Here is a 19,849-nt window from a genome sequence, read left to right as displayed (position 1 = left end):
CAAATAGCCAACCGCTGCAGAAGATGGGGAGAGATGAACTCTGGGTTAGATCATCCCTAGATAAGTTCTCAGAGTGGAGCATGAGGAATAAAATGGTGTGAGTATCGTGGCACTAGGCCTAACATTGCCTCCTTCCCACCACGGCACTAGTTGCTTTGACTATGGGGCCTCCCAGCTCCCACTGACTTTCTGTTTGTCTCAAACTACCCTATGGAGAGGGCAAAGGGTCCACATCTGGACATATACCCAGAATATCAGTGAATCAGCTAATATAGAGAAGTAGAGATATTAGTCAAAATGCCTGAAAATCCTCAGAACTTACAGCATATGACTAGCACATGAAAGGTGACTATGATTTGTCCTTCATATGTAGTCTGTTTTAAAACTCTCCCTATGATGACTATTTGTGAAACCATTCTAATAATCTTTGCTACTCCTTCTGAAAATACTGTTGACTTCCCTCAAAATTCGAATTTGTTTTCTCTTAGGGAAAATGCTCCCACACATTCCTTAGAATTCCAGTGTAGGGGAAATATTACTAACAACTCTTAATGGCTGCTTCCATTTTCCAAACTTTCTGTGTACAAGCCAAGCAGATGGGGCAATTTTCTCCACCCTCCTTAAGGCTGTCCAAAAGTACCATTCCTACCCAATTGACACTACCATGTAGAGTAATATACAAGCAGCATAGTGTGCTTGGTGAAACAAATGGCTTAGCATGAGGTGACCACTACCTTCGAGAGTGGTTGGAAATGACCTCCATGTTGCTGATCTATCATTTCTGTTGGCCCCAAGTGCTCAGATTTGGAAGTTATATATTCTTTATATGCTGATTAGATTAGGAAAAGTATGTATTTTGATCTTGTTGGGCATTCCCGCTGGCTGCAGACTCAAGTACTCACCCAGTTGGGGGGGCCAAGAATAAGGAGGCAATACAGTCCCTGAGTACAGGCAAAGTCAGCTGGGGCCCTATGCAGTTGCCAAGGAGAACCAGGACACACAGGAACCCACAGACCATGGATGGGCCAGCATGGCCCAACAGGTAGCCTTCTGGTGGCAAAGAGGAGAAGGCAGGGCCTCAACAGCTGGCAACACGCAACAGCTGAGGGAGAGAGGATTCAGGCAGCTACACTGGAGAGGGCAGGGTCAGGAGAGAGTGGTTGGGATTGCCCTGATTGCAAGGCTTTATTTAAGGCTTGGTTGGCCAGGAATGAGGAGGTCTGGAGAGATGAGAGTAAATTGGACCTAGTGTCTCCCAGTGAGAAGCTGTCTTAACTCTCTCCTTGACATATGATAGAGGAAAACGGTGACAATTAACTAGAGATGTGCACAGAACCACTGCAGGGGTGGGGGGCTCGAAGGTGGCGGGGATCTCTCTTTAAGCACAAGGGAGGGTGCCCTTACCCCTCCTGCCACTTTACCCCCACCAGCATCTGTGTTTTACAAAGCCTATCAGGGTGGCAGCATACCTCCCTGCCGCCCCATTGCCCTCGTCTTCTAGATATGACCAGAAGTCGCCTGCATGCCTAAAGGGCCTCCGAACCGGTTCCATGCACATCCCTACAATTAACCCCCTCACCAGCACTTCTGAGGCCACTTCCATCCACAGCCTAAGGACAGGAAGGAGGCAGTTGGATACTGTGATCCCAAGCCAGTGCATGGCAGATCTATTCAAAATATTTTGCCCTGCTAACTCGGAAAAAGAGGCACCTTTTAAACATGGCAATTCTCTTTATTTAGCAGGGGCCCTATCCACCTCCAGCACAGTACCTCCAGTGACTGTTGCTGGTGTCTGTCTTATGTTTCTTTTTAGGTTGTGAGCTCTTTGAGGACAGGGATCCATTTCAATTGATTGATTGATTGATTGATTGATTGATTCTCTATGTAAACCACTTTGGAAACTTTTGTTGAAATGTGGTATATAAATATTTGTTGTTATTCAAAGTTAAGAATTACAGGTTTCATTGATTTATTGGTTTGTACTCAAAAAAGAATTTGGGTGACTCAAAGGGTATACTTTAAAGAAGACATAATGGCACAGTGGGAAAATGACTTGACTAGCAAGCCAAAGGCTGCCGGTTCGAATCCCTGCTGGTATGTTTCCCAGACTATGGGAAATGCCTATATCAAACAGCAGCGATATAGGAAGATGCTGAAAGGCATCATCTCATACTGCAAAGGAGATGGCAATGGTAAACCCCTTCTGTGCCATGAGTCAACAACGACTCAACGGCACACTTTACCTTTAATTGCTTCAAGCTCCCCAAATTTAATTCCACTGAGATAATTTTGTAAGGTTTAAAACACACACACACACACACACACACACACACACACACACACACACACCCTACCCATTACTTACCAGGTGGGAGCAGTGGTAGAAGAGTGGGAGCAGTGGCAACTTCTCTTATAGTAAAAAGATAGCAGACACTTCTTTTCTTGCCCATCACACCATCAAAGGCAAGGTATGTGACTCCTAAAACTATTAGTCTCCCCAAGAGTTGCTGCAGTGCCTGTAGTGATTCCAGCATTGCTTTCTCTGCCCTGTGCACAGATGTGGTATTAAAACACCAGTATTGCTGTCACCACTGTTAAGCATACTACCAAAATTGTGAAATGTTTTGTTTTCTCCTATTTTCTTATTCTCCTAAATAAAGACCAGCAGTCGATATAGCCCTTGTCTCTTCAATCAGGGGCGTAACTATAATAGGGCAAGGGGAGACAGTTGTCTGGGGGCCAACTGCCTTGGGGGGGGCAGAGGCAAGTCACATGACTGACTCCCCCAGCCGCGCACCCACCTGGGCTTCCTTCAGTTGTATTCATCCTCCGAAATTGATGTGAGTGTTAAGACCTGGAGCTACCAGAACAAGCATGTCTTTCTCTTGTACCATTAAATGACTTGCATCGTCCACAATTTACAAAACCTTTTTAAAAATAATTTAGGATGATGTTCTATTGTGGCATATAGGTGATATATAATTTTACTTCGGTGAGTGGGGGCCTATTTTAAAATCTTGTCTCTGGGCCGACTCCAACCTTGCTATGACCCTATCTTCAATGTTTCCCTGACTTAAATCCCTCTCCTCCCAAAGCTACTCTTGGCTACAGGAAAAAAGTATGGGCACATTTTTGTACCTGTACTGTTTCTCTTCTGTGGCTGTAATCAGCATAGGGGGCACTTTGGATTGGGGCCACAGCACAGGAGGAAAAGCTCTAGAGGACTTTATATTGGAAAAGTAGTTTTACATGTTGCAGAATGGAGAACATCTACAAAGATTTGGTCCAGGGATGAAATCTGAGGGTCTGTCAGTATAGTGCTCTTTTAACATAATGGTGAAGTTTTGTACAGCACTTTGTGCAACAACATCCTCCTTTCTTCTTACTTGCCTTGGATTCTTCCAGTTTCTGCATCAAGTGAAATAGCTAGTGGATGTTTGGGAATACATAGAATCAGTGAACAAGCTACCAAGTCTATGAAGCTCAAACTGAAAATTCAGAAACAGTTCATTCAAGCTTTGATTTTGATGAGAAAAATAAACTATTTTCAAAAAGATATTGATTTTTAAAATTTATTATTGTGATGGGATGAGATATCAGTGCCTAATTTTATTTCATTTACAGTTACTATAGCACTTATTGCGCAAGATGATAATATACCCTTGAAATTCGATGCAACTGAAATTCCACATTTATTTTTACTCCTTGATTATTGATTATTTATAGTGTAAATATTTATTTTTGAACCTTTCCTCTAAGAGTATTAGGTTTTTTCCTCTTTGTCCTTGTGATACCTCAGAGCTTACATACTCAAGGTTGACATAATAGAAAATGAGTCTCTACACATGATCAGTGTGTAGAGCCTAATAGGGTTTTGCAGGGAGAGTGGGCCAAGCCCACTCACCCCACACACAAGCAGCTAGCCCACCCTGGGTGGCCCGGTTGGCCACCCACATGACTGCTGTCTCCATCACATAGCTGATAGGGGCGGCAGGGATTGGGGGCTGCCTGGCCCCCCAAAGTCGCAGGATAATAATAATAATGAGGAGGAGGAGGAGGGCAGTTTACACAGAAAAATAACAAACAAATAAGATGGAACCCTGTCCCCAAAGGGCTCACATTCTAAAAAGAAACATAAGATAGACACCAGCAACAGTCACTGGAAGTACTGTGCTGGGTGTGGATAGGGCCAGTTCTGTGCTGGGCATGGATAGGGCCAGTTACTCTCCCCCTGCTAAATAAAGAGAATCACCACGGTAAAAGGTGCCTCTTTGCCCAGTTAGCAGGATGCCCTGCATGAGTGCATGGGGCATTCTGGGGAGACCCCCGAGGTTGGGAGGCTTGCTGTTGCCTCCCCATCAGAGGTCTACTTGCAAGTCTCCATTGCACAGATCCGTGCTGTGGTGACTCATGATCAACTAAACAGGGTTAGCAAAGCACTCACTCCACTAACCTCATTCAAGGGGGGCAATAAAGTGGGATAACCACCGGGAGCCACACAGATCCCAGTGGTTCACATATGCGGGGGAAACCTTGCTGGGCTCATTGGTTTTTTATATTTATATTTTTTAATCTTACCAAGTGGCAAAAACTAATATATATTTAGGTAGTTTGGGTGAAAAAACTTTCAGCTTCATCTGAAATATATATATTGTTTGAATAAAACTAAGTCACCTTTGAATTTCATAAAAAATACCCTGAATAATACTATTTTATGTGCTGAGTTACAAATAATACATTGAGGTTATACACACGTCGTGCTGCCACTCATAGAGGACTGTGGGGAAGACTGGAGCTCGCCTGCCTTCCCCGGGCAGATGAGCAGCAGTATCTTTGCTCTCACCGTGCTACACACCCACATAAGCAGCGGCATGGTGAAGTCAAAAGCTAGGAGCAGGAGGACTTCCTCCTCCCGCATTCTATGCTCTTATTTTGAGCATGGCATGTGTGAACCCTTTCTCTAATTTTGATAGATAGCGAGCGGGGTCTCACAATCAGTGAGACCTGGTTCGTAAGAGTGAGTGGGGAGAGCAGGCTAAGTCCGCTCTCTCCGCTCACGATCAGACCGGGAGCCCTGGGCGGCCGGATCAGCCGCCCACATGATTGCCGGCTCCATGACAGAGCCGGCAGGGACTGGGGAGCTCGGGGGCTGCACTGCCCCCGGAAGCTCCAGTATGCCCTGCGCAAGCATGCAGGGCATACTAGGGAGACCCCCAGAGCTGGGAGATGGCTTTTTGCCTCCCCTCTGGGGGTCTGCTCATGAGTAACCACGGCGTGGAGCCATGCCGCAGCTACTCACAATCTTTAAAACTGGGCTGTGGAGTCCTCGCTCCGCAAACCTAGTTTCAGGGCAAGGGTAGTTAGGCGGGTTACCCGCCTAGGAACCACCGGGCCCGCAGCCAAGCCCAGTGGTTCACACGATGGGATGAAATCGGGCTAGCCTCCGCTAGCCCAATTTCGCCCCACTGTGTGAATAGCCTCAGCATATTCCAAAGCCCTAGGGCAGCCACAGAGAAGGCGTGGTCCTGAGTTTCCACCAAATGAGCTGGTGGCAATCATAACCGGACCTCTCCAGATGGTCTCAGTAGGAAACAGAGTTCATGACAACGGAGGTACTCTTAAAAACCCTGGGCCCAAGCCATTGAGAGTGTTATAGGTAATAACCAGCACATTGTATTTCGCACTAAAATGTATTGGCAGGTAGTCCAATTTTTTTAATGGGGTTATACAGTCCTAGGTTGTCCCAGAGACCAGTCTGACTGCCGCATTCTGTACCAATTGTAGTTTCTGGAATACAATTAAAGGTATCCCCACATAGAGTGCATCACAGCAGTAAAGCTTGGAGGTTACTAGCAAATGCTCCATTGTCTTAAGGTCATTTACCTCCAGAAATGGCCGTAGCTGACATATCAGATGTTTAAAAGTGCTCCTGGCCACTGCCTCAACCTGAGTAACCGGAGAGAGTTTTGGATCCAGGAGTACTCCCAAGCTACATACTTGATCTTTCAGGGGGAGTGTAAACCTATCCAGAACAGGCAGATCTAAAGCATATCTAGGGTCATGACCCTGCCACAGTCACTACCTCCATCTTATTTGGATTCAATTTCAATGTTATCCCTCATCCAGCCCATTACTGCCTCCAGGCAGGCATTTAGGGAAGTTATGCCATTTCCTGATGAGACTGATATGGAGAAATAGATCTGGGTGTCATCAGCATATTGATAAGACCCTGCACCAGACCTCTTGATGATCTCTCCCAGCAGTTTCATGTAGATGTTAAAGATCATTGGAGATGGTATGGAGCCTTGTGGAACTCCATACTTTAGTTCTCACTTTACAGAGCAGCAGTCTCCAATTGACACCATCTGGAATCTACCAGAGAGTTAGGAACGGAACCAATGTAAAAGAGTGCCAACCAATCCCACCTTCTTCTGGCGACCCTGAAGGATATCATGATTTATGGTATCAAAAGCCACCAAAAGACCCCAAAAGAGCAGAAGAGTCACACTTTCTCTGTTGATAGCCAATTGGAGATCATAACCAGGCCAACCAAGGCAATCTCAACCCCATTGCCCGCTCGAAAGCCAATTTGAAATGGGTCTAGATAATCTGCATAATCCAAAACTGCCTGGAGTTGAGAGGCCATCACCCGCTCAATCACCTTGCCTAACCATGGAGGATTGGAAACAAGTCTGTAATTAGCTAACTCCGAGGGATCAAATGCAGGTTTCTTCAAGAGTGGTCTAATAATACCACTCTTATTGATCATATATTCAACATTTCCATTGGTTTATTTTCTTAAAAGCATTTGCTATATATATATATAATGCACCATGTGCACTCCCATGAATAACTGAGTTACAGGTATTGGAGATGCAGCCACATACAGGGCAGGTTCCCACCATCTCTTACAAGGTTGGTAGCTGGGAACCAGAGGTTCCTGACAAGTATGCACTCCTGGCAAGTGTGTTGTCAGCACCTGCCCAAGTCTGGTTCCAGTGCCATGTTATTGAGATTTTTCCCAACTTCTGCCCAACTTCAAATCTTGGTCACAGAAGTCAGGCAGAAGTTGGGAGAATCTCAGTAATGTGGTATAGGCTTGGGCAGGTTCAGTTGATACAACTGGTGGGAGTGTGGGAACCTCTAGTTGGGAACCTTTTGTTCCCAGTGTAATGAATTGCCAGTGATCATGCAAACTCACCCATTGAAAAAGAGCAATTATCTCAGTCCTAATCATGCATACTCCCAAGTAAGTCTTTGGGCTGCAGCTTTAAAGCAGATGTTGGTTTTACAAACTAGCAAGTGGGCTGGGACTTGTTTCTCAATTACCTGAGCAAGACTGAGAAATAATCTCTTAAATGTTACATGTTATTAATGTTCTCACTGCAATAAAGCATCCCAGTCTAGGTAGCTATTAGTGCATTTTGAGCATTCCCAGTCCACAAGGGGTTCTCTCCAAAGTGGAAGGGGGAAAGACTCCATTGACAGTGGAAAGACTCAGAAAAGGTGTGTTCCCAATACATTCAGCCCTCAAGTCACTTATGGATGTGAGCTCATGGTTTCAAATATGGGAATTCCCACATTTTCTTTTCTTTTTTTATGTTATGCATTTGGTTTTGTTGTTGTTTTTATTGACAGCAAAGGAAGTCTCAAAGTGGTTTGGAAAATATGTGAATGACAATAAAATCAATGAGAAAACAGATAAATAAAACAGGTAAAACAAGTGTATGAGACGCGAGGCAAGATTATAACTCGATTAAAATGGCATTCAGCTAAGACCATCAAAAGCCTTCTGAAATTAAAAAAAATTTCAGCTTGCCATCTAAATACGAAAATGGTTGCTTGGCAGGATTATTTGGGATTAGTCCCCATAATAAAGGTGCTGCTGCCAAAAGTCCTGCTTGTTTTCACAATCTTTCCAGCTCCAGAATGACACATGAAGCATGGCCTCAGCTGATGACCTCCGCACACAGTTCATAAATAGCAACACACCGAGGCTATTCTCACAATGGGGAAAAACCGGGCTAAAGAAGCCCAGCCCGGTTTTTCCCCATCGTGAGAACCAATGGGCTCACGGGCGAGCCCGGTACTTCTCTGGTGGATAACCTGCCAAAGTAGCCCTCCCTTAGCCCAGGTTAGCAGAGCGAGCACTCCGCTAACCTGAGTTTCCTGATCGTATGCTGCCACAGCATGGCTCTGCGCCACAGCGACACACGAGGAGACCCCGCCAGGAGACTGCAAGCAGCCTCTAAGGCTTGGGGGTCTCTCCAGGATGCCCTGTGCGCTCGGATGGGGCATCCTGGAACTTCCGAGGGCTGTGCAATCTCCGATCCCCTCCACCCCTGCCGGCTCCTTGACAGAGCTAGCAGTCATGTGGGCGTCCATTGTGGCTGCCCAGCTACAAGCAGCTGCTCATCTGTGGGGAGAGTGGGCTAAGCCCGCTCTCCCCGCAAAACCCCCTCTGGCGCTTCACACCAATCATGGGAAGTGCCTTACTGACAATTATATGGATAATGGTATGAGGGAAGCAACATTTTGAGGCTGTTCTCACATGCAGACAAAACCAAGTTAATGAAGCCAAGCCCAGTCTTGCCTGCACGTGAGAACCACTGGGATCGTATTCAATCCCAGCAGCACCTCAGCAGCAAACCCGCCAAGCCAAACACACTCTTAAATGGGGTTAAGAGAGCAAGTAGTCTCTGCTCGGGCTGGGAGTCAAGGGGGCTCCAAGCCATTGTCAGGAGGCTCTCCATAATGCACCGCGCACTGACACGGTGCATTATGGGAGTTCTGGGGGCCTCCCAGCCTCCAAACCTCCCAGCTGCTTTCTTCCCATGCAGCATAGAGCCCTTTCTCCATGATCATGAGAAAGGGCTCAATATCTGAGCAACTTCCAAGTTCTTTGAAGTCCTTGAGGCTATTCCCACAATCCACGGAAAGGGGGCTTAGGCAAGCCTGGTGCTCCCAAGGCAGCCAGCCCACCTACAGCACCCTCCTCTTAAATGAGCAAGTGCTCCATTAACCGCATTTCATTGCTCATGTGTCGCTGCAGCACCTGGCAACACACAAGTAAACCCCCTGGGACTTCCAGGGGCCATGCTGCCCCTGATCCCCACAGCTCCCACTGGCTCCGTGACGGAACTGGCAGTCATGTGGGCAGCTGATCTGGCCACCCAGCTATGAGTGGCTGCTCATTTGTGGGGAGAGTGGGCTAAGCTCGCTCTCCCCGTAGACCTGGAAGAAGCTCTTCTCACGGATCATGATCAGAGCTTCCTTGTCCTTCTGCAGATAAATAAGGGGGCTATTCTCACGAGCAGCAAAAATCGGGCTAGGAGAGCCTAGCCCAATGTTTGCTGCTTGTGTAAACCACCAGGCTCGCAGGCGAACCCGGGGGCTTACAAGCGGCTAGCCCGCTTTTGTAGCCCTCTCCTAAGCCCGGGTTTGCGGAGCGAGCGCTCCACAAACCCAGGCTTCCTGATCCTGAGTAACCACAATGCAGCACCACGGCATGGCTACACATGAGTAGACCCCTGGAGGGGAGGCCAAAAGCCGCCTCTCGGCTCTGGGGGTCTCCCCAGTATGCCCTGTGCGCTCGTGCAGGGCATACTGGAGCTTCCGGGGGCTGCGTGGCCCATGAGTTCCCCAGCCCCCACCATCTCGGTCACGGAGCCGGCAATAATGTGGGCGGCTGATCCGCCCGCTCAGGGCTCCCTTTCTGATCATGAGTGGGGAGAGCTGGCTTAGCCTGCTCTCCCCACTCTGCTGCAGAAACCGGATCTCACTAATCGTGAGACCCGACTCTATGACTAGGAGTCAACAGAAGTCTCCTTTTATTTCCTGTATAAGCTTTGATTAGACAAGGCCACCAACCAAACTGCTCTTATTCCCTGTTTTCCATGCTCTACAGGACCAAACACTTGTTATTTACTTTCTTCTCTAGGATCTGTCCATTCTAGAGATATTACCCAGCCAATTTCACATTGACTTGGCCAGCTTGCATTTGTGTCTTAGCCTGTTTTAGCTTATTTAAATTTGTTTCTGAAGTTCAGTCTAATTCCACCCTCCACAACTTGTGTCTCACAGAGCCAAATACAGAGGGGAATCTCACGATCAGGGAGAGGAGCTGTAAGGGGGTTTGCAGAGAGAGTGGGCTTAGCCCACTCTCCCCGCAGACAACTGGAAGGCAGCCCTGGGCGGCTGGATCGGCTGACCACATGACTGCCAGCTCCGTCGCAGAGCTGGCGGGGGCTGTGTGGATCGGCAGCCATGTGGCCCCTCGAAATTCTGGGATGCCCCGCGTGAGTGCATGGGGCATCCTGGAGAGACCCCTGCACCTGGGAAGCTGCAAGCAGCCTCCCGGTCGGGGGTCCAGTTACATGTTGCTACGCGCCGCAGCAAAACACGAGCAAAAAGACGAGGTTACTGGAGCACTCGCTCCATTACCCTCGGCTAAGGGGAGGGGTATTCAGGGTGGGTAGCTGCCGGGAGCTGTACGGCTCCTGTTGCAGCACATGGTCACCCAAAAGTAGGCTAGGCTCCCTTAGCCTGCTTTTGGGTGATCATGAGAATTCCCTCACTACCTTATTACCTTCCATTGTAGCCTGCTAATTGCTTGACAACTCTCCTTCTGTCTTTATAACCCCAGAAAGGCAGCAAAAGCATAGTTGGCTGTATTTCACTTCGTGTGGATGCCTGGTAACTGAAAAATATAACCTGGAACATTTTAAAATGAATTAATATATGCAAATGATCGGGGTGAGTTAGTACCATGACTATTTTGTAAGCCGGGCTGTGTTTCATTTCCTGGGTTACAAATTGTGCATGCTTGCGCTAAATTATCCAGGTCCTATTTACTGAGGCTATTCATACACTCATGCAAATCTGGGCTAAGGGAGGCCAGCCCAGTTTTGCACGTGCGTGTGAACCACCAGGATCAGGCCCTATTCCAGCGGCTTTACAGCTGCACACCCACCAAAGTAGCCTCCCTCTAAAATGAGGTTAAGGGAGCGAGCGCTGCCGTAAGCTCACTTATTGATCGTGTGTCAGCCGTGGCTGCTTGCAACCATGGCTGGCTCACTTGGAGGGGGGGATCCCAATAATGGACAGGACAATCATGTGGTGCATTACTGGAGCTCTGGGGGGCAGGCCAATGCACAGCAGCACGTCCCAGCACTGCAACACATGGAGCTGCCAGGAGTGCAGCCATTTGTTTGGGCAGGCAATCCACCTGCCCAGAAATGGGAGGCCGATCATCTGTGGCGAGGGTAAGTGAAACTGGCTCTCCCTGCAGACCACCCCAGAGCTCTTCTCACCAGTCATGAGAAGAGCTCCCTTGCCATTCTTTTGAGGTTAGATGATTTAGCTTGAATTGGGCCTAATCTGTTTTATTATTTTACTGAGCAGACTCCTCTCTCCCAGAACTCTGGAATTCCCACCAGCATGACCTCTACCTTTTCTAAATCCAGCTTCAGTCTCTTCAAATGGGATGGAGAGCCGGTCTTGTGGCAGTGAGCATGAATTGTTCCCTTTGCGAAACAGAGTTCACTTTGGTTAGCATTTGGATGGGAGACGACATTTGAGCCCTGTTTGCTGTAAGATATTACCCTCAGGGGATGGGGCATTGACAGTGGTAGACCATATGCTTTGCATGCAGAAGGTCCCAGGTTCAGTCCCTGGCAGCATCTCCAGGCTGGGCTGGGAAAGACTCCTGCATGAAACCTTGGAGAGCTGCTGCCAGTCAGTATAGACCAGGGATTCTCAACGTTGGGTCCCCAGATGTTATTGGACTTCAACTCCCATAATCCCCATCCAAAGGCCACTGTAGCTGGCAATTATGGGAGTTTAAGTCCAATAACATCTGGGGACCCAACGTTGAGAATCCCTGGTATAGACAGTATTGAGTTAGATCAGGCATCCCCAAACTGCGGCCCTCCAGATGTTGCTGAACTACAACTTCCAGCATACCCAGCCACAAATAATTGTGTCTAGGGATGCTGGGAGTTGTAGTTCAGCAACATCTGGAGGGCCGCAGTTTGGGGATGCCTGAGTTAGATGGACCAAGGGTCGGGCTCAGTATAAGACAGCTTCTAATGTTGACTCTCTTATAGTCAACCACAGCTTCTGAGCACCATTTGAGGACAGAATAAGGTGTGAATAGCTGTTACTTGGATACCCCATCATATCAGATCCATGGACCTCAAGAATCCGTCATCTGACTGTGGGTGAGATCATGTGGTGGTGTTCATACATGGAGGCTATTTACACGATGGGAGAACATCAGGCTAGCATAGGCTAGCCCGATTTTCTCCCATCATGAGAACCACCGGGCTCGGCTTCGAGCCCAGTAGGTTCCTAAGCGGATAACCCGCTAAACTACCCCTGCCTTTAAACCGGGTTTGCGGAGCGAGCTCTCCGCAAACGCGGTTTTTTAAATCATGTCTTGCCATGGCACAGTTCTGCACCATGGCAACTCACGAGTAGACCCCTTACTGGGAGGCTGAAAAGCAGCTTCCCAACTCGGGGGTCTCTCCAGCATGCCCTGCACGCACACACAGGGCATGCTGGAGCTTCCGAAGGCTGCACGGCCCCAATCCTCCCAATCCCTGCCAGCTCCCTAACTTAGCCGGCAGTTGTGTGAGCAGCCGGTTCAGCCACCCAGAGCAAACTGATTGGCTCAGCCCTCTCTCCCCGCAAACCCCATCCAGGCTCTTCTCACTGATTGTGAGAAGAGCCTCATTATGTTCATAATAGAGGTCTGTATGAAATGTGTCCCATCAAGCCAAACACATCCCACCAGCCATGTATAGTGAGACTTAAACCTCTTGTACTTGCCAAACAACTAGCAGATTTCTTTTTCACCAGCTCCTCCCATTGATTGCTTTTCAGCCTCCCTTCCATAGAATTTGCTTTGCTAACTTTGCATTGCTAACTGGAAACTGCCTTTGGAGTAGGAATACTCCAATATATTTCTCTGTGTTTTCCGTTTGGCAAAAATAAGCTTGAGAGAGCCAGTGACAATAACTTCTGAATGGGAAGATCTTCAGAAAAGCCCTCCTGTGCATGGACCACACATTTCTGGGTTGCAGCCAATTTGCTTAGGATTGAGTTCCATTTTGATGTTTTTCTACCACTTAAACTGGAAAAGGTATATTACAATAAATTAGAATACCAAAGAGTAAGTTACATGGGATTTGCTTCATATGCCAGTTACGTCCCCACAGTTTTAATAGCCTCAGACTATTTTGAGCCATCATACATTTTCCTGATTTTTGAGTGGGAGAGAAATGATCATTGTTGATGGGAAATGCCAGTTTATGCAACTAGTTAATAGAATTAGACATAATTCTGTGGGTGTTGCTCATTCGTATTAATTAACTCTACAGTCTTGCCACAAATGATCCAGCCTATCCTGTTTGCTACAACTGCAGTTTGGCTTTTAAAAGGGGGAAAAGTGGAATTAAGCAAACAGAACACTGCTTCCAAATGTTTTAGAATCTAGAGAAAGATTCTGAGCCTTTAATAGTTGCATCTAGCATGGTTAGGAAATACTTCCACCTGTTGTATTTCTGTCTACCATGCAGCTGCCAATACAAAGGAAAAAGTTGGAAAGCCTAGGGTGACCAGTCTACAGAGGATAGGAGAGTGGGCTTCTGTTTTTTTAAATAGAAGAGGGAATTTCTGCAGATGCATCTTCTCCTACCTGTACTACAGGCCTCTTCTGTACTACTATTAAAAGTACAAGAACCCTTTCTATTCCATAATTGGTTCCACTCCTGGCATCTCTATTTTAGAGAAGTCTTTAGCATGAAAGTTACATGGAGGCAAGTCTCATGATCAGTGAGACTCACCGAAAACAGGTTTTCAGGGAGAGCGGGCTTAGCCTGCTCTCCCCGCAGACAATCGTTCAGGCAACTCTGGGCGGCCGGATCGGCCACCCACACCACTGCTGGCTCTGTCACGGAGCTGGTGGGGGCTGTGGGGATCAGGGGCCATGTGGCCCCCAGAAGTTCCTGGATGCCCTGCGCGAGCACGCAGGGCATCCTGGAGAGACCCCCAGGGTGGAGAGGCATGTTTCAGCCTCCTGGCTGGGGTCTCTTCATGTGTTGCTGCGGCGTGGAGCCGCGTTGCGGAAATGTACCACCAAAAAACCCGGGTTAGAGGAGCGCTTGCTCCACTAACCTGGTCTAAGGGGAGGGGAAGTTAAGCAGGTGACCTGCTTTGGGGAAACCGGGCTCACCTGCGAGCCTGGTGGTTCCCACGATCCGTGGGAAGCGGGCTAAGCTCTCTTAGCCCACTTTCCACGGATCGTGACAATACCCTCATTGTATATCAACTCTAAAAATGCATATTGGTTTCACCCTCATTCCCTTTCCCATGGGATCCCTGGGAATAATAGTTCTGCAAGGGCAAGCTAATGATCTCTTACAGAGAATTATCAGAACCCATATCAAATTATAATCCCCCAGGATTCTTTGGAAATAATGATGATAAAATTGGGACAAAATCTCATATAGATATATACACACAGGGCGTAGCTATACACAGACAGGGCTTAGTTTGAACTGGGGGTCCACCAAAGTTCGAACCTGCATTTAGGGTTGCCACATTTTTCTAATGTCCTTGTTCCTATGTCATTACACACCTGTATACCTGGCCCCCACATTTAACAGGTCCTCTTTACCTGGTATGAGATAAGTCCTAAATGGCACTACGCCTGGCTGTAGAAAAAGTTACTGGAGCATGGCCAATAAACATGTTTTTAAAAAAATTAAACGTCATGCTTTGCTCTGGAATATGTGAAGTAGTCATATTCAAGAGTGCCTCTGAGCCTTTGTAGACCGCTTTTTCTTTGTCACTGAATAGCATCAGCTAACTCCCTTCAGCTATCTAGGCTATACAGGGGAAAGAGTTCTGATAAAGGAGGGTGTGCCTTCTGGATAGACTTGAATCCCAGCACCTTTCTCTCTTTTTGTTTCTCCTTTTAGAGATTAACCACTGGACACCATGGCACCCTTTGAAATCCTTGACTATCCCAAGAACTTTTGATGGATGAATCCTAATAGCACACAGGCCCGTTTAACAAACAAACCCCCTTTCACTTGAGAAATTGCACTCTTTTTGTTTCATATTGCGTGTAGAACCGGGATTTTCTTTTAATGAAGACAACAGCACTGCTTCCCTGTGCTTTTGGTCTCCCTCCCTCTCCTTTTGGATGGTAGCAATGGATCACTTGCATGTGGTGTTTGGTGCCTTGCATGATGCTCACATGCAAAGGCCATTTCCAGTCTGCATGCTGCTTAATGAATGTTTTTTTTTTCTCCTTTTCTCTCCCTCCTTGTTATGTGCTTTCAGAAGACAACTATGTGGAAGGTGGGTGCTTTCTGTCTTATTTTCCTGACCTCTTTTCTCCCCCCTCCTATCCCTCCTGTTTAGTGTTTAGCCTCCTGCTTAGTGTTTATAATGGTTCACCTTATCCTTAAAGACGGTAAGTTGATTTCCTTCTTCCTACTGAGAATTTTCAGGTTATAACACGGTGGTGGTATATGGTTATTTTTAATACATTGTCGGAATGAGGATAATCTCAGTTTCATTTGGGAAATAAATAAGACCTTTTCTGGTCAAAAGGCAGTGTTATTGCACTAATAACTCTAATGACTCAGAAACTAAAGGAGAAATAAAAGAACCCCAAAACGTATTTGCATTTTATAACCTCATTAATTGGATGGCCTGACTTACTGGTTGCTTTTGAGCATTTGGGTTTGGCAAATTTGCACAATGAGCTAATGACTTATCTTTTTTTTAATTGATGCAAATCCATTTAAGAGTATCATGCCAGAATCATAAACTGTGGCTACACTCCAGCAAACCCCGTTAGACTTGCAAAAGGGTTCATATGGTGCCTAGTAGAGTTTATAGCTTATTTTTCTCAGCAGCACCTTCCACCCATGCTTTATTCTGAGCTAGTTTTTGGACTATCCCTGAGTTTAAGCACTCAGTGAATGGCTGGTGATTTGACATTCTTATTTTTATTACTTTTAACACCTAGAACCACTTAGCACTGTACAGGGGTTTGTAAAATGAGACAGCTACCTACAGCCTACAGGTTAATTGTAATTGTGGAATGGAGGGATTACTGCTAGAGGAAAAAAGATGTTAAATTCTCTACCAAGCATGTACAAGTCCTTCTGTGTTCTTGCATGTCCACAGGACTTTTTCCAGGGTGGGAGGCCAAATCCTGCAATCTTATAACCAATTACTGGGAATAAAAGTAAAGGTAAAATGTGCTGTCGAGTTGGTGTCGACTCCTGGCGACCACAGAGCCCTGTGGTTGTCTTTGGTAGAATACAGGAGGGGTTTACCATTGCCATCTCCCATGCAGTATGAGATGATGCCTTCCAGCATCTTCCTATATTGTTGCTGCCTGATATAGGTGTTTTCCCATAGTCTGGGAAACATACCAGTGGGGATTCTAACTGGCAACCTTGGACTTGCTAGTCAAGTCATTTCTCCGCTGCACCATTAGGTGGCAAATAAGCCGCATTGAATTCAGTGGGACTGGCTCGATTCGGGGGCGGGCGGCTGACAGGATGTTTCTTTAACCAATGGCCTGTGTCATTGGGGTCCATTGTAGTCCTATGATTGGGGTGGGCGTCTTTTACAGCATCACCAATCTGGAATAGGGAGAAGCTAATTTTTTAATCTGCCCTGTATGGGGATAAAAAACAAAGTCATGGTTTAAATTCTGGCATGATTGGCAGATCATCCCCCAAATTTCAAGTACTATTGTGCACTTGCCATTTGTAAAAATAATTGGAGCATTCCTCTTCATCCTGAATAACAATGCTAAATGTGCACATTGTGCCATTATTAGAGGCATCAACAGCTCCTTTCTCTTTAACATCATACTTAGTCATTGTTCCATTCCTTTGTACGGAGCAATTATGTGGAACCAAAAAATCTGATTGGCCAAAATCCTTTTTGTAAGATCCTTTATTTGTTGAAAGAATCAGAGGATGTGTGCAATAAATGTCCTTAAGTAAGTTATCCAAAGCAGAAAAGGCTAACATGAAATTCTGTCTAGTCAGAATATCGGTAAGTACATGGCTAGTTGATATGCTGCGTGTGGGTGCATGTGGATTTTGTGACTTCATATGGAAAGTGCAGTATGTTCATTATTGACTGATAGCTCTGGTGTTCATGGCAGTCTGATGAACCTTTATGATCTGACAAGATGGACAAAATTTATCAACTAACTATTGTGGCCTGTCAGATGCTGTCCTGCCAATTGTACAACCCCAGAGTGCTGCAAAACCAGGAAGTTGTTTGAACTCTCTTGTAGGCTACCAAACATGCCAGGTGGGCTACACTCTGCTTGGACACTCACAATTCATACAAACCTGTTTTAAGATTTAAAGTTTTCAGGGTATGTTTCAAGTAGTAACTTATTCTCATCATAGAAAATTTCATTGCTATTATTGAAATTTATTCTGGAGGAAGCTATGACAGTTTAAACAAAACTGCATCAAGAATTTAATGAAGGGAAATACCTTCTGAGGTCCCAAGACAGCTAACATGAAAGTGTACAGTGAGTAAGGTCTTCAGCTGGCCTTTATCACTCAGCCTTCACTGCACTTTGTGGAGCCACTTTAATTAACAACAGATAAGAATTTTCTCTGGAAAGCAAAACAAATCCTTAACCAAAGTAACCTGATGGGGAGGGGGAAATAGACATAAACTGTTGTTGGCACATGAGGAAGGTGGCAAGATTAATAAGTGAAAGTCCATTCTTACTACATACATACTAAGAATTCTATTTACATTTTAATGCCTTATTCGCATGACCCATTTGGGGCCTGATGTTCATCCCTAGCAGAAAGATTGAACTTTGGGCAGACCATAACAAGTTGTGAGCCACCAGGCTTGCAACACCTTCTGTTTTGGCTGGCTGCCATTGTGGGACTGTTGTGGGGGGAAAGATGCAGGGCCATGTTGAAACATTCATCAATTACAATATATAGCTGGTGGGCTGCATTTGGCTTGATGGGTCACACACTGTACATATCTGGCTTAGAGTGTGTGTGCACCAGTTGCTCATCGGGGGTCAGAGGTACAGTGATTGACCCCAGAGTCAATTGTGCTTCCAACTTTGTTCTGAGTTGATCATCTGCACATTTGAACTGCAGATATGTATATGCATTTGCAGGTGGAGGTGATGCATAACCAGTACAGCCAGTGAGGTCTGTACAGTATCCAGAACTACATTGTCCAAGAGTTCATATAATCTGAAAGTAGGAGGGTTCTTTGAAGTCCCTTTGGTCCAGACCCCTTCTTGATGCAGAAAATCTAAAGCTAGAACTCTTCCAGCAGATGGCTGTCTGGACTCTCTGTGAAGACCTTCAGCGAAAGAGAACACACCCACCCACCAGTAATTGGTTTCATTGCCAAACTTCTCTAACAATTTAGGAGAAACTTATTGTATTAAACCAAAACCTACTCTCTGTTAGAGAGCTTGGAGGGGAGATTTCTTTATCTGCCCCAGCTGCAGTGGAAGTGCACAGATAAGGAGAGCACTGCTAATTGATATTTTCTGGAGACATGGAGTTAAAGTTCTAAAGTAGTTTATTTAGGAAATCCAGCAGGGAGATATATAAGGCCTACATGCCTTGATGCTAGCTACATATAGGAAAAGGGGTGGGAGAAGAAGGAAGTATCTTTCTCTCCAGGTGAGGGAATGAATCTTGAGAATATCAGTCTAACAAAGGGGTAGTAGAGAAAGGATGGTCAGAGAGGGGATTCCCTTGCTCACTATCTCTACCTCTAGAGGTCTAGGAGCGCCAGATACGAAGGTTAGTGGTGCTAAGAGTCGATGACATCAGGAGCTGCATCTCCAGCACCCCTTCTACTCATCCTGTGTACCAATCCATGACTCCCATCTTATCTGAAAGAATCTGGTAGCTGTCTCTTTTTAGCAGCTTGGTCAGCCCATCTGCTATCATGTCTTGAGTTGGACAGTACTTCAGCTTAACAAGCCCACTCTCTTGTGGCTCTCAAACATTGTGGTGCTCCGTCTATGTGCTTTTTCGAGACATAGAGGCTCTTCACACGATTAGTGTGAAGAGCCTCTAGGGGGTTTACGGGGAGAGCGAGCTTAGCCCGCTCTCCCCCCAGACGAGCTGACAGTCTGCTCTGGGCGGCCACAGCGGCCGCCCACACGACTGCCGGCTCCGTCAAGGAGCTGGCCAGGGCTGGGAAGATTGGGGGACGTGTGGCCCCCAGAAGCTCCAGCATGCCCTGAGTGAGCGCGCAGGGCATACTAGAGAGACCTCCGAGCCGGGAGGCTGCTTTTAAGCCTCCCGGTTGGAGGTCTACTTGCGAGTTGCTGCAGCGCGGAGCCATGCCACGGCAACTCACAATATAAAAAACTGGGTTTGCGGAGCACTCGCTCCGCAAACCTGGTTTAAGGGGAGAGGTTGTTTGGCGGGTTAACCGCCTGGAGGCCACCGGGCTCGCCTGCGAGCCTTGTGGCTCCCACGATCAGGTGAAATCTAGCCCGATTCCGCTTGTTCATGGGAATATCTCATAGTCTTTTCCTTCAGGATTGTTGGATGGACTCTTGGTTGCCCTCAAACATTTCAGCTGGCTTTGGCTCATCAATTCTAAAGTATAACAGGCTTTAGCTATGTGTAGCTAGCTATGTGACTTCTTGACATGTTTGGCCAGCTGATATGTACTCTGCTTCTTTGAACGGAAGTGCAACAATTGACTGCTTCCAGCTAGTCCAACTGATGCTTCCGCCTCCATAGAAAAACAGATTTCTGCTTGTGGACTCGAGAGCAGTTTTGTCCTCAGC

At 46.6% G+C, this 19,849-nt stretch overlaps 1 protein-coding gene across 29 annotated transcripts in view; it reads left to right on the top strand.

The window, feature by feature from the left end:
• NRXN1 (neurexin 1) overlaps positions 1 to 19,849 on the top strand; it is a 1,475,796-nt gene that overhangs the window by 176,443 nt on the left and 1,279,504 nt on the right. For 18 of the 29 annotated variants that reach the window (XM_053244455.1, XM_053244402.1, XM_053244391.1 and 15 more), the window contains exon 3: positions 15,352 to 15,369. The exons of the other annotated variants lie outside the window; for them this stretch is intronic. In XM_053244455.1, coding sequence (XP_053100430.1) covers positions 15,352 to 15,369 — 18 coding nt within the window. The remainder of the gene's footprint in view (positions 1 to 15,351; positions 15,370 to 19,849) is intronic. 29 annotated transcript variants of the gene reach the window in all.

Source organism: Hemicordylus capensis, chromosome 1, assembly GCF_027244095.1.
Source record: "Hemicordylus capensis ecotype Gifberg chromosome 1, rHemCap1.1.pri, whole genome shotgun sequence".
Classification (NCBI taxonomy): domain Eukaryota; kingdom Metazoa; phylum Chordata; class Lepidosauria; order Squamata; family Cordylidae; genus Hemicordylus; species Hemicordylus capensis.
The sequence above is the reverse complement of the archived record's forward strand: the minus strand, read 5'-3'. Positions and strand labels throughout refer to the sequence as shown.